Source organism: Saccopteryx leptura, chromosome 12, assembly GCF_036850995.1.
Source record: "Saccopteryx leptura isolate mSacLep1 chromosome 12, mSacLep1_pri_phased_curated, whole genome shotgun sequence".
Taxonomy (NCBI): domain Eukaryota; kingdom Metazoa; phylum Chordata; class Mammalia; order Chiroptera; family Emballonuridae; genus Saccopteryx; species Saccopteryx leptura.
The window spans coordinates 35,592,154-35,605,849 of record NC_089514.1 but is presented as its reverse complement, the minus strand read 5'-3'; the positions used below and the strand labels follow the sequence as shown (position 1 = coordinate 35,605,849).

Genomic DNA, 13,696 nt, shown 5'->3' with positions numbered 1-13,696 from the left:
CAGACAGGGCACACTGGAGAAGTGCTCATCTGCTTCTCCACCCTTCCTCTTCTCACTTCTCTCTCTCACTCTCTTCCCCTCCTGCAGCCATGGCTCTATTGGAGCGAGTTGGCCCCAGGCACTGAGGATGGCTCCATGACCTCTGCCACAGGCACTAAGAAGAGCTCAGCTGCTGAGAACAGAGCAATGCCCCAGATGGGTAGAACACTGCCCCCTGGGTTGGTTTGCCAGGTGGACCCTGGTCAGGGCGCATGTGGGAGTCTGTCTCTGCCTCCCCTCCTCTCACTGAATTTAAAAAAAAAAGCTGTATACTTATGACTTGTGACAATTTATATATTTATTATGTTATTCTTCAATACAGAAGTTCAAAAATAACTTTCCATTTTAATATCATTATGTCAAGCATAGGCAATGTTGGGGATTTCATGAAATTATAATAATTTTTTCAATAGATCCCATCACTTTTTTAAAACTAATATTCATTCCCCTAGGAAACTTACTGATGTCTAAATTGAAGACTACACAAACTGAGAATAGTAGCCTTAAGATGTGCCTTTGAAATGATATGGCTTTTGTGTTCTTAAGTTTATCTTTTGTATAGATTATGTATATATAGTACAAAAAGGAAATATCTGATAAAAGTAGATACTACTTGAAATTGTGGGTAGTATTTTACTAAATAAATAATGATGCTTTACTTAGTTTACCACCTTTCAAGAATATAAGAATCATCAATATGTTATACTTCAAAACTTGTAGTATTAAAAAAAGTGTAATAAAGCATTTTGAGTTGCATTAAGTTCAATTAATATATAAGAAAATGCTGTACATGGAAGAAGATTAGTTAGTTCTCACATAATTTTCAGTCCTTTACAGGACTTAGCAATAAAAAAAAAAATCCCCAGCTGTCTCTGAATAGTTGTAGGAAATGTCACATTAAAGAGTGGGCAGATCTACCCTCTTGCTTCCAAAGAGCACATTAAGAACCAGTGAGTAAACGGAAGAAGGAGGCAGACATTTGGGTAAAGACAGAAGGGGACTCAGTATGAATAACGTTATTCTCACAAGAGCATCAGTCATTTTGGTAAGCAAAGGAGCCCACCCACCACGGAAATGTTCACCCATGCTAAGAGTGGTTGTATTTGTTTCCTATGGCTGCTCTCACAAATAATCACAAATGTACTGACTTAAAAGAAAGAATATAAATTTCTTACTAATATCTTATACTCCTTCAGTCAGAAGCTTTTCTGGCCTAAAATCAAGGTGTTAGTTAGGCTGTGATTTTTCTGGAGGATCTACGGAGAAACCATTTACTTGCCTTTTCCTGCTTCAAGAAGTCACCTGTATTCCTTGGCTCATGGCTCCTTCCTTCATCTTCAAAACCAGCACCACAACATCTTTAAAGCTCTGACTCCGACAGGCCTGATTCACTCTTATAAGGATCCTCATGATTACACTGGGCCCACATGCAAAACCCAAGATTATCTTTACAATCTCCTTAATTTTCTCACATCTACAAAGTGTCCTCTGTCATGTAAATGAAACATTCATAGGTTGTAAGAATTAAAACATGGGTATCTTTACTTTATCATGGATATATTAAGAAGTATACAGTAGGAGGCTAAAAAGATTGCCAAGGGACCTGTGGTGGTGCAGTGGATAAAGCGTCGACCTGGAAATGCTGAGGTCGCCAGTTCGAAACCCTGGGCTTGCCTGGTCAAGGCACATATGGGAGTTGATGCTTCCAGCTCCTCCCCCCCTTCTCTCTCTCTGTCTCTCCTCTCTCTCTCTCCCTCTGTCTCTCCCTCTCCTCTCTAAAATGAATTAAAAAATAAAAATAAATAAAAAAAAAGATTGCCAAGGGCCCTTCCAAAATTTATGTCCTATAAGTAAAGCAAAGAAATCAAATATCTGTTAACAACTATAAATGTGTTTATTTGCATTAAAAAACTGACCACACCATAAACCTGATTCTCTTCACTCCAAGAGATTATGAACTATCCTCTGTATGTCTACCCTATATGGTTGGATATTTTAGCCAAAAAATACTTGTCTACAAGAATTCTAAATGCCTCTGTGAACATCGGTCTTATCCTGACTGATCCAAAGAAGGACAAGTGCTAACAAGACCCTGTGGGAAAGTGTCCAACTGATAAGTTCAGGCAATAGTAACCACTGAGCAGGGAACTACTGCCCGCCATTTGAAAGAGAGAGCTAGAGACGGAGATGAAGAAAAAGAGAGGGAAGGAAAGAATGAAAGAAAAGGTTTACATACTACTATTTTTCCTCCTTACTACATACTACTAAATAGAAAGGGAATGATCAGGTTCCTGACTTGCATTCATTTCTCAGAAACTACTAAATGGGCCAATGAAAAATATGGCTTAACTAATTCATGTACGAATTGCATCCATTTATACATAACCCACCTTTAGTCTCTTGTGGCCTTTCACAAAAGATGTTCTGAAATAGTTACATGGAATAAAGAACTCTGTAATTTGGGTTAACGAGAAGTATTAAATTATGCTTGAAGCAACTGATCGAGTGGCCTTGGTAGATATTAAAGTGAAAAAGCATCACCATGAAAACAGTGACCACTTTATCCAACAGGGGAACAGTTTGCGTTCTAGAAGATTCTGACTAATTTGGGAAAATTTTCCCTAAGAAAAAGTTTTCTTCATAAAGTTACCAGTAGGGTTAAAAAACAAATGCTTACATCAATTAAATTTTTATTAAATCTTTTTTATTATTAAAATTGATAATAAAGCAGAAGCTATGCTCAGATTTGGAGATATAAGGGTAACAACAGATGTGAGCCCCCAAATCTCACATCATATGGAGACCAATAAATACATATGGTTCAGTGATAACCAAAGCAGGCAATGGATGTGACAGCAGCCTGCAAGACAAGCACCTGGCTTATTACAGAGAACACAGTATATACTCTTTCATAAGTCTGTAAGCTTGGCCCAACAAATGAAGGCAAAAAGAAAATCTGTGACAGAGGAAACAGTACGTGTAATGGTAGAAAGGTCTACAAACACCCATTGTAATCAAGAACTCTGAGTAATTCAGTATGGCTGGAGCACAGCATCATTTGGAAGAACAAAGGGAGTTGACACAGAAGATGGAGGTAGAGGCCAGATAGTAAGACTCTTGGATATCATCCAAGGGCTTTGAGCATTTTCAGATAATGTGTATGCAATTAATATGGCCACTTCCACGTCTGCTGACTTCATAATCAGATGAAGCAAATCAACAGGGAAGGTCAAACTCAAGTGGAGTCTCTATCCCCTCCATCATTGGAAAAGGAGTCCCATGGTTATTCTGCTTGTCAAGAAGATAGTGGAAAATATAAATACAGCAAAATGGAGTTTGGACAGAACATGTTGAGTGGTATGGGGGGCTGCTGACTGTATTTGTTGCTAGGGAGGGAGATTGGACAAGTGAAGTATGGAGTGATAGCTGTGGTAAGGAGAGCAGGGGGACACACTGAGGGACAGGCTCTGAATGGAGATATAAAGGAAGCTTTACATTCGGACCTAAATACGAAAGCTACATGTGAATGGTAAACAGAGAAGGAAGTTGTATGCTTGGGTCGGGAGCAGGCAGAATAGAGTGCTCACCATTTGCAAGGGTTTGTACATCTGGAATTAAAAGTATATGCCAACAATTATGCATGAACCAAAATAGATATTGAAAAAATTGATACTCATACTAATGAAAATAATAAGAATCAATGGCCAGAAGAATAAGAGGGAGGGAAAATATTGTTTAGAAAAAAACAAACTGGCAGTATTTATTTTAAAATAAAATACACTCTGCCTCTACACCTACACAAAAGCGAAATAAAAGTTGCCAGAAGGAATTTGCCAATTGTCAGAATGAAAAAATTGGCAGCCCTAATTGTACTTGCTACAAGTGAACAAAATGAATGCTCTCCATGAACCATCCTCAAAGTTGTCCTGTCCAAAATCCAAAGTGCTACTCTACATTTGAATATTCTATATTTTATTATTTATTTATAGCCTGTCTTGCTTTCACAAACAGACCTAAGCCGATCCAAAAGAAACTTTGTACATTAATAAAATAAAATATAAATTTAAGAGAATGAGACCCATGGAAACTAACATTAAAATAAAAGCTAAACTTGGAATAGGAAACGAGCGGGGTAGGAACGTGACGCTGCTTTGAAGGCCGACATCAACCGTCAACACTTTGGTAGGCCGCTGCTTTGTCTCCGACCAGCCAGAGAAGAAAAGAAAAATAGGTAGCTATACAGCTGTCTTTATCTTTTTTTTTTTTTGCATTTTTCCAAAGCTGGAAACGGGGAAGCAGTCAGACAGACTCCCGCATGCGCCTGACCAGGATCCACCCGGCATGCCCACCAGGGGGCAATGCTCTGCCCCTCTGGGGCGTCGCTCTGTTGTATCCAGAGCCATTCTAGCACCTGAGGCAGAGACCATGGAGTCATCCTCAGCGCCCAGGCCATCTTTGCTCCAGTGGAGCCTTGGCTGCGGGAGGGGAAGAGAGAGACAGAGAGGAAGGAGAGGGGGAAGGGTGGAGAAGCAGATGAGCGCTTCTCCTGTGTGCCCTGGCCAGGAATCGAACCCGGGACTCCTGCACGCCAGGCCGACGCTCTACCACTGAGCCAACCATCCAGGACCCTCTCTTTATCTTTAAAGAAAAAGTGTATTAGCAATTTTTCAGAAGTGTATGTGTACATTTTAGGTATGAAATATGAATAAGAGAAGAGTTTTAGTTCAATGTATGTTATCAGGGTCTCTGTAGGAAAAGTAAGATCGTAAGTGAATATCATTAAATGCCCTTTCCTGTTTTAAACAATATGTAATGGTCTTTTGCATTTTTTGTCTTCAATAAGCTAGCAATGTCTTAGTGACAACTAAGAATACAGTCTAAGGTCTGATGTATTCATCTTCCCAGAATTTCTTTACTAGTCCAATAAGTACTTCAATGCAAGAGAGACTCTGAAACTCTGTGATTGGTATATTCTATTATCATCATAACTATAATTTTTCATGAAAATATATGAAATATTTAATATCTCTTTCCAGACCTTATTTACTAAGTAAATCTGATTTACAAAATCACACTGAAATGTACTTCATAAAGTTATTTGAAATATTTATATATATTACTCTTCTTGTGCTCAATTCACCCTTCAACCTATGAACCTATTGACATTTCAAGCTCTGTTAATACTTAACACATGAAAAATATGTATCTTAGTGCCCATGTATTATACAACAAAGATTTCACAGTTAAAACTGACACCGAGTTTTTTTAATTATCTATAAATAATGAAGTTCTATGTTAAATACAATCCCCATTTAGCCTACACATGATGCGAATCGGTTTTATTTTTATTTTGTTCCCATATTACAGGTAGAAACCTAAAAAAGAGTTTATCTTAATTATATGTCTAAAATAAACAAGTCAAGGGATTTGATATGTCAAATTTTATTATGAAATAAATGTATAATCTGATAAAGTCACAATATACTCAAAATACTCATTTTGATTCTTCTTATCATATAAACTTTCTGAAGTCAGCTAAAAATAATTTTAGGTCCTAGAAAGTTCACACATTTTGAAAGCATGAACACCAACTACAAGTTCCTGAAATCAGCTGGGGGAAAGACAAGAGGGTTGAAAAGGCAATGAGAAAAAAGGAGGTTGCTTAATACAACATTTGACATGAAAAAAACCCATGTATTATAAGAATTGTAACTGAGTCTTCTTTATTGAAAATATCTAAAAGTTTCCATGAGAAAGGCAGTATTATACATTCATAAATTCAAGAACAGGAGGCAGGTGACTTCTCTATGGGAGAGCATCACTTTGTGATTATTTTTGGCACATGAATAGTGCATCAGTTTGAGAGCATTTGGGGTGCATTTAACATGTACATAATGAAAATACATACAATTGAAGAGCATAGACATTAGAAAAAAGAACAAAGTTGTAACTGCTCATTTCTTCATTTAAGGAGTTCTCTGAAAGATGCAACCTCAAGATAATCTTCTCTAGAATGTCTTTCATTTATACATATGCATTTGTAATTTTTTAAAGGGAGTCTCATGGAAATGTTTTAGCCCATTTACAATGCTTGCTTGTGAAAGTTAGAGGAGGGCAGAGGGGGGATAAAGGGTGAGAGACGGAGACTTGACTGGAGTGGTGAGCACACAATGCAATACATAAATACAAACAATGTACTATAAAATTGTATACTTGAAAAATAAATAAATAAAATTAAAACAAAATCAAGTGGCTTGTTTGTATGTCATTTCCTTTTCTTTTTTAGAGAGAGAGAGGAGAGGGACAGACAAGAAGGGAAAGAGATGAGAAGCATCAACTCATATTTGTGGCACTTTTGTTGTTCATTGATTGCTTTCTCATACATGCCTTGCCCGGGGGGTTCCAGGCAAGCCAGTGACCCCTTGCTCAAGCCAACAACCTTGGGCTTCAAGCCAGCAGCCTTTGGGCTCAAGCTGGTGAGCCTGCACTCAAGCCAGATGAGCCTCTGCTCAAGCTGGCAACCTCAGGGTTTCGAACTTGGGTCTTCAGCATCCCAGGTCGACACTCTATCCACTGTGCCACCACCTAGTCAGGCTGTTACCTCCTTCACTAAACAAAACAAAATAAAAACAACAAAAATCCAAGGACCCTAATCTGTTCCTCAGATAAAATCCCAAGAATTTCTTTCATGTCCCATATTTCAGGGGGAAACAATAGGCATTTCAAGAAACATTTATCCCTGGATGGTGCTTTCAGGAATAAGCACTTTGTAAGAAGTATCAGTCTAAGCTTCAAAAGAGTGGTAATAAGCTTAACATGTAACTCAGATAAAATATACAAATATGATTATTATTAATATTCAATCAAAAGAGATCCTGAATAATGGCCTTACTATTAACCACACACAGATTAAGTAAACTATAACTATATTTGAATCTAAATTTGAGTATTTTATATTACATTAAATAAGAATCCATTCAAATACATTTTTGTTACTATATACAGGATGTTACTTTGTTACTTAGAAGTTCACAAAGAAATGATTTCACCTAGAAACTGTTTTCTTAATGAATACTTTAATTATTGTAACAAAATTTTACCATCAACATATTTATATTTGATGTAAAAAAGTTTACAGGTTAACTTTTTATGCTTGAGCACTGATATCAATGTGTGTAACTGTGTTTGTGTGTGTGTTTGTATCTCAGTGATTTTTAAAGTCATCATTCAGTCATATTATTTTAGAGTTCTGATAGGGAACGGTGGAAATATCCTAAAATGTGGGAGGATGCAAATTTATTTTCTAAAATTAGAGATTTTTACCATTGAACACTATGCAATACTTGCTGTCATTTTTTTCTTTATCCCTAGATTTAAAATAACATAACTATCTCAAATCAATTATTCACATTCTAATTAGTATGTAAGGCAGTATGCTATTATTTTCTCATACCAAGTTTCTAAAAAGAAGAGAGATGCAAAAGATAAGACATTTGCATGTTTTCACTTTGAAGATAGAAGCTGAATTTCATTCTAAGATTTTCAGTTTGCTGATCTGTGAAAATTGTTTGGGGGTAAAAGGCTTTATTTATTTATCAAATATTCAATTAAGTATAGATTACAAGAATTCCACATAATGATTCACTGTTTTCTAAATGAAATCTTTTGAAATATATGTATATGAATATATATATGTATTTTATACATATATATATGTATTATATTTATATACATATATAAATATAATCATTCTTTTTTGCAGTTTATTTTTTTAATTTTTTTTATTAAGTAAGAAGTGGGGAGGCAAAGACAGACTCCCACACGCACCCCAACCAGCATCCACCCAGCAAGCCCACTACTAGGTGATGTTCTGCCCTTCTGGAGCCACTACTCTGTTGCTTAGTAACAGAGCTTTTTTAGCGCCTGAGGGGAGGCCACAAAGCCATCCTTAATGCCCAGGGCTAACTTGCTCAAACTGAGCCATGGCTGCAGAAGGGTAAGAAAAAGAGAGAGAAAGAGAAAGAAGAGGGAGGAGTGGAGAACCAGATGGTCGCTTCTCCTGTGTGCCCTGACCGGAAATTGAACCCAGGACTTTCACACGCCAGGCCACACTATACCGCTGAGCCAACCAGCCAGGGTTGCAGTCAGTTTAATGTCATGTGTTCAGATTTTATAACATGTGATTTGTACATGAAAAAATATACAATTCTTTTAAATATATAACTGAAGAGTTATATCTACAAGACATTGAAATGTTAACTTCATATTAGCTGTTTTTATATCACAACTCCAAGGAAGAAACTCTAATTACATCAAAAAAGAATTGTAGCTCTTCTCCTTTCTATAACAAAGTAACAAAATAGTCTCATTCAACTGTGTTATGTGCTACTTTTAAATAGCTCTATTAAAAAAATATGGATTTATATATCTTAGTCTTAGAATAAAAGAGTAAGAACTAAAGGTGCAGTATTATAGAATTTAGTGGAAGTGAATTAAATCAACTAATGAGATCTCAACCCATAGTCCCATATTAACTGACTCTCAGTGAGTGAAAATAATAATGCCATTAATGTAGAAGTCAATTTGAAACTATTCTGAGCACTAAATTTGAAGGAAAAAAGAGTACTCTAAGATAGCTATGCGTTTTAAAAAAAATAAATATATTTATGGATCTGTGAGTTTAATATTTATGCTGATGAAAAAAATCAGTAAGTGTATGTTAACCTGAAAGTTTACTGGATGTATATTGCTGATTATAAAAAGAAATGATGTCTAACCAGAGAGTTTTGTGCTTCATAACTCATTACTAAAAAAGGCAAACATAGGCCCTGGCTGGTTGGCTCAGTGGTAGAGCGTCGGCCTGGCGTGCAGAAGTCCCGGGTTCGATTCCTGGCCAGGGCACACAGGAGAAGCGCCCATCTGCTTCTCCACCCCTCCCCCTCTCCTTCCTCTCTGTCTCTCTCTTTCCCTCCTGCAGTGAGGCTTCATTGGAGCAAAGATGGCCCGGGCACTGGGGATGGCTCCTTGGCCTCTGCCCCAGGCGCTGAAGTGGCTGTGGTTGCAACAGAGCGACGCCCCGGAGGGGCAGAGCATCGCCCCCTGGTGGGCGTACCGGGTGGATCCCGGTCGGGCGCATGCGGAGTCTGTCTGACTGTCTCTCCCCATTTCCAGCTTCAGAAAAATACAAAAAAAAAAAAAAAAGGCAAACATAAACTCATCTATACCAGGAAACTATTACTTAAATGCCTTAAGGTCTAGGGTACAGAAGGTAGTGACCAATTTATTTCAGTGAGAAAGACTGTTATTTAATGTGAGAGTAATTCTAACTTGTCTAACAACTGCCCATGACAGAATGAATGAACATCAATTTTTCATATACTACCCAGCTCATGTAAAAAACTATTCAAACCTTGAAAAAGTCATTCAAATTCCACAGCAAAATGTAAATGAAGATCAAGTAAACCAGGTTTAGAAAGTACATATGCACACTGATTTAGATATTTTTAAATGATGCAAACATAATTTAACTCGAATGTGTTAAATATTGGAGAGAATAATCCCACTAGTCATAGTATTGTGCTCAAAGAAAAGTAAACAAATTACTATTTTAGTAAAAAAAAACAGCCCAAAACTAATAAGAATAGGATCCTGTGTGAGCGAGTGACTAACCAGCCAGAAGAGCCATAAGGACTATGACTGTCTTCTCATATCCATAGTCACCTGTCCAGTCCCTATGGGTCAGACTCCTGGCAGATGAATGACCATCGTGGGGGAGAAAGGACACTTCTTGAAGATGTGACAGAAATTTCTTCTACAAACCCTTTAGATTTTGGAAAATTAACCTCATATTCTAACCAAGTTAAACGGAATTAAACAATGTAGAAACTATGAAGTGATTCTCATTTACTTTGTGAATTATTAAGGTGTTTATACTACAATACAATATACAATTCAGATTTCCACAACCAAAGAGAGGGTTTTGGAAGACAGCCACAGAGATTATTAAAGGTTGAAAAATAATACCTACCAGAAAGGTGGAACATTATAGGTTGAAAAAAAGATAAGCTTGAAAAAAGAAGAAAATGAAGGAATTAAGTTTGCTATAAGGAAGATCCTGGCACTGTGGGTTGTTAAACATTAAGGTGGTTTGCTGAAACTATGGAAACTCCATCCTGAGAATCTTTTAAAATAGGAAGGATTCCAACCAGCTGCTCGAGTTGACTGTAGGCTTTATTCAACTAAAACCCTCAGACTCTTCTAATCCTATGAATTTAATTGTAAATGCCAATGCAAACAGTATATCCCATCTAACACTCCTGATTCACTATCATTTACCAATTGTGAGGGGAGAGATGATTGCAACGACCCACTTTTTATAGTACAGAGAAGCATACGAGGCAATACTTGATCATAATTAGGAGTCCTAGTGATATCTTTGGGTACTTAAACTAATTTTGGATTTCTCATGCAAATCACATATAGAAATTAATCAAAGGTTTTTATAATATATTACAGTTTTGATTAATTCATGCCAATGAAGCATTAAACCATGAATATCAAAAAATAAACAAAAAAACTTAACTTTTCCTTCTTTATATTTTAAGGACTTATAATACTGGTTTTTACTTTAAACTAGAGAAATTGTAAAGTTTAGACATTTAGTCACTAATAATCCAAAACTTTTCAGAATATATCATGACACATGTTTTCTTGAAATACATCTGAATCTTCAAAATATTAGTCTATATATAGTATTACTAAGGTATAAATTAATAATAAGTTAAAGTCATAGATTCTGGTCCAAATTATTTCACAAAAAATACTTGAATAAATTAAATAGTAAACCAAATTAAATAGTTTACTAAATTAAATAGCAATCAATCAAATTGCATGTAAATACATTTGTATATAACAACAAACTATCCAATTCATATTTCCACAAGAGCCCTTTGCCTGTCCTTAGAGAACCTACAAGGTTAAGCATTAGATTTAATCAAGTTTCCACATCATCCAACACCTTTCCTTTTGCTAGTACCTTCATGCAAAATCTTTAAAAAAGTTCATTTTCTTAAAAAGTAACAGCAGCATTATTAAACCAATCCCAACTGCTGACTTCACAAAGCATGGTTATGAAGTGCCACTCAAACTTTCCACACTGCCCAAATCAGCAGACTCACAACTTGACACAGCCCACAGGCGCTAAACCTCCACAGCCAGCCCCCCAGTTAGCTGGACTCAGTCAATATTTGCATCCATAGCACTATAGACACTGACCGTGTTGAAAATACACATGTCAATACACACCCCTCACTGCCTGTCAATAAACTGTATAAATAGACACCATATGCCCATGCCCACGGGTAGGACAGCTGTCCATCACCCACTCAGTGTTCCAGGACAATATCTCTTTTTGTTTATATTGATTCTGAACGCGAGCGTGTGCGCGCAGGTTACCGGAGAGGGAGGTCCGTTCTTGCAGAGGGGTCCCCTGAAGACGCCTTTAATGCCCCGGTAGTGCCCATTGCTGAGGTGTCTGGAACTGATGACCAGGTAACAAGCCATGTGGGTCCGGGCAGGAGGTGCCGTTCTCAACTTCTCGCCAGGCGACCCTCCGTGGAGATGCGGGCTGCGTCCTCAGCAGCCTCAGTGCCTGCCACCTCCGGGGAAGAGGCGGCCAGCAGTAGGCAGGGGACGCTGTGGGCGCGCGTCCCCGCTCCTCGCCCCGCGTGGCGCTTCTGCCGGCCTCGGCGGCTGTTGTGACGACGGCGGCAGCCACGGCGCACTTAGGGGCCCCGGCGAGCCAGTCCGCATGCTGCTCTGACGAAGTGGCTGCTCAGCCGCCGGCCAGCGAGATAGGTTTTTAAGGACAACTTCCTGGGTCCGCGGGGGAATCGGGAACTCCCCTCCCCGTCCCCCGCCTGCGCCCCGCCCGCCCACCCGCGGGGCTCCCGCGTCCCGACGTCTGCGGGGTGTGGGCGGCCGCGCTCTGGGCTGCGGCGCGAGGATCCGCCAGCGCGGGCTGTGCGCGGACGTGGAGCGCAGTCCTTGGAAGCGCCCAGTCGCTGCGCCCGCCGCACGCGCTGCAGTGGCGGGAGGAGGCGGCGGGCGCCACGGGCAGGCGGCGGGAGGATGGGAGCCGGGGACGCGGCGACGGGGGAGCGGGAGTCCTTAGTGCCGCCGCCCGGAGCGCCGGCCTGGGGCGGCGGGACGGGCGGGCTGAGGGGGTGGCCGGGGCCGGGGCCGCGGCGGGGGCTCTCCGGGCTGCAGGCGCCCCGCTCCAGCGTCCTGCTACCGGCTGCCCGGCCCAGGGGTCGCTGCGCCCAGGCTCGGGGCCGAGTGGGCGCTGTGTTTGCAGGCGGGGGTCCGGGAGGACGAGCGAGTTCCGCGGTGGAAGGGACGCTGGGAGGGGACCGGTTCCTGGACTCTCCCTGCGGGCGCAGCCTGAGCACTTCCCCGGCGCGGCTGCGGGCCGGGCGGGTATCGCCAACAGCTCCCGGCGGTCGTGAGGGTGAGCTGTGCTGCTCCCAACAGGGCAGACGAACTAGACGCTGTGGCGGGTAATGGACGCAGGACGAAGCAAGTTTTAAATGGAAAACTTATATAAGGAACAGAAAGGAACCCTGTGTACGTGCGTTGTACATCTGTATCCAGTTACATCGCCTTACAAATCTTTCTGTATGTTAGAGAGAGATATTTGGGGTCTGTATAGCACATTTCTGTCTTCACCCCTCAGAAATGTGTTTTAACGGGTATTCTATCATTTTCTCTAAATGAAGCCACCGGTTGCGAGCTGCGCGAAGAATAAAAGGCGTGTGCAGAAAGGTGCTCTGGAAAGAGAAGGAAGCCCTTTCAGAGTCAGAAGGCAGAGCGCCTCTCCGCCACCCGGCTGACTAAGGGGCTATGTGGTCCCTCGCACGCCCCCTTGCAGGCCTGTGCTGGGGAGATGAAGGGAGGCCTCCTGTCCCTCTTCGCTAAGCCCTGGAATGAATTGCAACCTTAAGGCTGATGCTCTCAGCTCAGTTCTCTCCCCAGTTTTTTCCTCTCTGTCTCCCACAATGTTCAGTTTGCATCCTGGATGACATTGAAGACAACTTACAAATGACACAAACTGGTAAACAGAAAATAGGTAATATATCGATTCCAATTAAAATAACTATTGTTAACTGCCTGAGAAAGGCTTGATTTTTTGTTTATATTATTACAATAGCTTATACTCTTAGTATTTTATTAAAAAACACATAGATGTATTCCTTATTTTAAATGTTTTAGTTTTATCCCCCCAAAGGTTTTTAAAGTGTTTATAAAATGTCTTTGTATGTAAGGTAAAGAATACCAATTCCTTGCAAACTTTGAATTGAAAATGACTGAAACTGAGATAGTGCAATGTAAATCTTGTAGAAATTGTTTGTTTTGTAACTATCTTATTGGTAAGAACTTTTGAAATTAAAAATATTAGGGGTAGTGGCAATAGATATATATAACACATCCAAAATGTCCTTTCTATTAAGACATAATGTCTCGGCCCTGGCCGGTTGGCTCAGCGGTAGAGCGTCGGCCTAGCGTGCGGAGGACCCGGGTTCGATTCCCGGCCAGGGCACACAGGAGAAGCGCCCATTTGCTTCTCCACCCCTCCGCCGCACTTTCCTCTCTGTCTCTC

At 40.2% G+C, this 13,696-nt stretch overlaps 1 protein-coding gene across 1 annotated transcript in view; it reads right to left on the bottom strand.

Moving 5' to 3' along the window:
- Positions 1 to 11,905, bottom strand: part of ZNF804B (zinc finger protein 804B) — a 558,250-nt gene extending 546,345 nt beyond the window's left edge. Inside the window, exon 1 of the mRNA XM_066353932.1 lies at positions 11,494 to 11,905. Coding sequence (XP_066210029.1) covers positions 11,494 to 11,601 — 108 coding nt within the window. The 5' untranslated portion in view covers positions 11,602 to 11,905. The remainder of the gene's footprint in view (positions 1 to 11,493) is intronic.
- Between the last annotated feature and the right edge of the window lie 1,791 nt (positions 11,906 to 13,696).